At 43.3% G+C, this 4,744-nt stretch overlaps 1 protein-coding gene across 1 annotated transcript in view; it reads right to left on the bottom strand.

The window, feature by feature from the left end:
- The window catches only part of fgd (faciogenital dysplasia), a 90,305-nt gene extending 89,494 nt beyond the window's left edge, over positions 1 to 811 (bottom strand). Inside the window, exon 1 of the mRNA XM_014025469.1 lies at positions 543 to 811. Within this exon, the coding sequence (XP_013880923.1) occupies positions 543 to 564 (22 nt within the window). The 5' untranslated portion in view covers positions 565 to 811. The remainder of the gene's footprint in view (positions 1 to 542) is intronic.
- Between the last annotated feature and the right edge of the window lie 3,933 nt (positions 812 to 4,744).

Below are 4,744 nucleotides of genomic sequence, written 5' to 3' on the forward strand. Positions count from 1 at the left end.
CACACACACACACACACACACACACACACACACACACACACACACACACACACACACACACACACACACATATTTTATAATAGGAAGGACAGTTCATGAGTCTTCTTGTTATCCTAAAGTGTGTTTACAGTTTGATTTCCGGTCATTCAGCAGATGTGTGTGCGTGTGCGTGTGTGTGTGTGTGTGTGTTTCATTCAGCCAGCAGCAGCGTGAGGTCAGGTCCTTTCTCTCCGGGTTTGGCACGGCTTTGCTCCGATCCTTGCCCTGTCACTTCCAGCTCCTTTCAGCTGGCTTCATGAAGCCGCCCGACGAGCAGACCAACTATGTGCTGTTGTTGAGGAGTAGATACGGGCCTGCAGCTGCCCGCTGACAGCTGGCAAAAACTTTTCTGTTTTTTTTTTTTTTTAGGGGTGGGGGGTGGGGGGGGCAATGTGCGCGCAGTACTACGGCAGTACTACTAGCCATTTCAACTTAAAAAGCAGAAAAAAAGCCAACTGTTTTAATAAAAGCCAGACAGAAAGAGGCGAAGGCAGTTTACTCACCAGTCGCTGAAACCCCCTGCATTTTGCACAGAGTTGCTGTCGGGTCTGCCTGAGCTGAAGCCGTCCTGTCCTCGGGAGAAGCTCCAGCGTACCGTGGACCAAACTCTTCACAGCTCCTCTTCTCCTCTTCGCGGACAAAAACACGCAGGGACGCTAAGAGCTCGTCATGGTGTCCTAATTGACGCGTGAGATGTTATTCGGGTCAGTTTTTGTGTGGATTAAGGGCAGTGTGTGTTTCCATGAAGCCCCCTCTCTTCTCTTCTCCTCCCTCTCTCTCCGGAGGCAGAGCTCTCTCAGCTCAGCTCTCTGCAGCTGGAAAAATGTAACGCGCGTTCCCGCCAGCGCGAGGCGCGAGCACGTATGTCCCATTCATTGAGTGAGGGAAAAAAATCTCAAAAATATAAATAGTAGATAAGATTCGCATTTTAACTACTTTCTCTTCTTTAAGATAAATTTCACCAAACTATCGTTCTGATACTTATAGCTTATAGCAAAATTGTTAATTTTAGCTAGCGTTTTGCGCCTTTTTGACAATTTTAGCTGTGAGCTAGCCATTTTTTGAGTTTAGACTTTATCTTACTACATTTAGGTTTTAGCTAATCTTTTGACGTTTAAAGCTAACTTTGTGTTGTAATCATGTAGCTGCCATTTTTTTATTTTAGCCAGTGATTTGGTTATAAAACACTTGCTAAAAGTTTTAGTTCTGTTTTAGCTCGCATTTTGTTACTTTTAACTAGCCATTAACTATTTTGGCTTAAAGCTATTTTATTTTTTGATATTTTTAGCATGTTACTTTAGCATGTATCTATCTTTTTATATTCTAGCCAGTGTTCTGGTGTTTCCATGCTTTAGCATGTTACATTTTTAAATTTAAGTAGTGTTTTACTACTTTTGGCTTTTCTCGTTTTGGTTTTTATCAGTAGTTCTGCTTTTAACCAACTTTTTGCTGTTTTAGCTTCTAGTTAGCCATTTTAGCTAGCCATATGCAACTTTTAGCTTTTTGCTAGCCGTTTACTGCTTTAGCTTATAGCTAATGTTTTGATGTTTTCACTAACCTACACTTTTAGTATGTTAACCAGTGTTTTGCTAGTTTTGGCTATTAGCTCGTGATTATTTAGCTTTTAGCTACAGTTCTACTTTTAACCAACCTGTTGATGCTTTTAAATTTGTTAGGTTTTTGTATAATTTTAGCTGTTCTTTTACTACATTAACCACATTTTGTCACTTTTAAGCCATTTGCTACTTTTAGCCTTTATCTTTAGCTATTTACTACTTTTAGCTTATAGCTATTTTTATGATTCTGCTACGTTTTGCTGCTTTTAGCATATAGCTACCTTTTTTTAGACTTTTGCTACCTTTAGCTTTCATCTAGTGTTCTGTTCTTTTAGCTTTCAGCTATTTTCATCTTTTGCCTTTAACAGCCCAGGTAGCTGTAAGCTATCTGGGTTTTACAGCTTTTACAGCTAATTTCAGCAAAGCCCTTCAGCACGCAGCTTCGCGCTGAGTTTTAACAGTAAAGGGGATTTCTCTAGTTATTTTATTATTTCTATTTTTAAGCACGGGTGCCTTTTCAGCCATGCCAGCCCCACAGGCAGAGGCACGGCTGTCACGTGAAGTCATGAAAAGGATGAATGGGCCTGTTTGAATGGATGGCTCAGCTCTGAAAACTCCACTTATTACTTATTAGAGTGGAAAAATCAAGATCCCAGTGCACAAACTGGCACAGGGTTTCCATGTCACTGCTCACACTCATCTTTTCACTCTATCTTGAGTTCAGTAGATGAGAGGCTATTCAGACCGGGGCTGATGGGTGGAGTGGCTGCAGCTGTGACTGATGGACCAGAGGACTGGTGTGATTCTTTTGTTTAGTTCTGTTTTTGGGTTTTTTATTTTAATTAGTGGTATCCTCTTAGCCTTCTGCCACTTCTCCCTCACTCAGTGTTTTCCAGTGAACCTGCCGCACCCACCTACACCTTTCTCACCGATCACAGCTGCATCAACTCCACCCATCCGCTCCAGTCTTTATGGTCTCTCAGCTTCACCTCACTTTTCATTCCGACATTGCACTGTCGTGTCTGCTTCCCTGCAAATGAAAACACAAGAACCACAAAACACAGAAAACGAGCATGATGACAACAAGAGTGGGAGAATCTAACCATAAACACACAAAAAACTGCCACAACTTAAACAAAAAGCCAGATTTTGACAAATCTAGAGTAAAAAACTTCACAAGGATAAACAGTTGTGAAACCACGGCGTGGTAAATGGACGCAGCTTTTAGCTTGGAAACCTTAAACAGCGCTATGTTCAGACACTGACATGAAATTAATATTGTTTTATGCTGAATTTAATGGGGGTTTTTTTGTTTATATTTGATGATGATTTAATAAGTCCAATGTTTCACTTTTAAAGTGCATATTTAGTTGCCACTTTAATTTTTGTGATGTATTTTAGGGTTCACTCCTTTTAAAATAGTTACTTCAAAGTTATAAACATAATTATAGCATATGCTGAACATTTCTTAGAGTAATGCTCTGAGTTTTTCTTCTGTCTTAACTCGTTGCACATTTCCTGGATTTGAGATTTATCCAAACCTTTTGAAAAGCCCCCACCCTTAAGATAAAAAAGACCAAAGCTGATGGAGCTCCACCCCAAACAGCTCCAATTCCAAAGCACTTGTGTGTCATTAACTATTTAATATCAGTCACAAGACCCAGTGATGCAACTTTTCATTGGTAATATCTGCTCCTAATATTGTCTGTGTGTGTGATGTCGGTGTTTTTGTTCAGCTAATCTTCTGGAGCACGTGTCCCGCAGCTCTCATGTGTCTGTTGGCCCACACACCCCCTCCCCGACCTTTTCAAACTTGTGTCTCTTCAGCCATGCTCCATTACCTCCTTTGTAGCTGCTGCCGCTCCTGTCATCAGTCTGGATCAACACAGACAACGGCGGGGGGGCTCTGATCATGATCCTTCACTGTGTGGGGCTGCCTCTTCACTGACCTGAGCTCCTCTCCAATAATCCTCTCTAATGCCGAGCACACTTTCATATATTACAAACATCCACCGGACAAAGATCGGACAAGAAACCCTATTTTTGGCTTTGACCTTGAGCTTTTAGAGGCCCGGTGTCAGTCTGACTGCAGACCACCAAACCCAACAACCCTCAGGGAGAACAGAACTGATGAGCTGGGGGGTGGAAGGTGAGAGACTGCTGGGACAACAGGACAAAGGACCACCGCAAGAAGACTTGCAGAGGTGGATGAGCATCCGAGACGTGTGCAAAAGTCCACACGCATGTGTCGGATGAGGTTTTTACACTTCTGGTGTAAAAGTGAACCAGTCATGTCGCTGATCACACTCCACACCGAGGTGCCAGTCTCTGTTCGTTCTCGCTCCTCTTCAGGTGCGAATGAAAGCCTCCCACTGCTCGAATCAACACCTCATCTGTTATTCGCCTCAGACAAAGCTGCCGTTTTCAAACAGCTGCGTGGGGATGAGGCCAGACAGATCCCAGACCGGCGTCACTCGTCACAGGTCATATATTTGTTGACATTTTGACTCCTGAACCCGGTCCATGTGAGACACGTGTGCTGATGATTGGATGTTGTTCCTCCAGACCAGCTGATCGCTGCTGCTTTTTGGTTCCACATGGATTTATCACATGACAGCGCCAGCTGACACACATAAAGGAGAGCCTTTGTGAAAGCTCTCTCTCTCTTTTATACAGTAAATAAAAACCATTAAATGAACTTGTCAGGACTGCTCCTGAGAGGCTCAGTCGTTGCTGCGCAGTGACTCCATGTGGTGGCTTTACAAACTACACTAGAGATGTGAGCCGGCTGTTCTGCTGAGTGAAGTCCCCCCCCCCCCCCCGAAATCCATTCAGAGCACCTGCATAAAAACACTGCTGCCATGAAAAAGAACCGACCCACATTCATCAGCGAGCTGGAGGTGGATGTAAGAGAAGGAGGTCATTGATAAAAGCTGCTCTGTTGCTGCAGCGATGTCATCGGCCGTCAGTGTTTTGACCTTTAACCTCTGGCTCACATTAAATCTCTGTCATTCAGATTCAATCAGTGCGACATATGGCAGGTGGTAGCAACTGCTTCAACTGCACTTAATCACAGCAGTGTGTGTTTGTGTGTGTGTGTGTGTGTGTGTGTGTGTGTGTGTGTGTGTGTGTGTGTGTGTGTGTGTGTG

Source organism: Austrofundulus limnaeus, unplaced genomic scaffold, assembly GCF_001266775.1.
Source record: "Austrofundulus limnaeus strain Quisiro unplaced genomic scaffold, Austrofundulus_limnaeus-1.0 Scaffold478, whole genome shotgun sequence".
Classification (NCBI taxonomy): domain Eukaryota; kingdom Metazoa; phylum Chordata; class Actinopteri; order Cyprinodontiformes; family Rivulidae; genus Austrofundulus; species Austrofundulus limnaeus.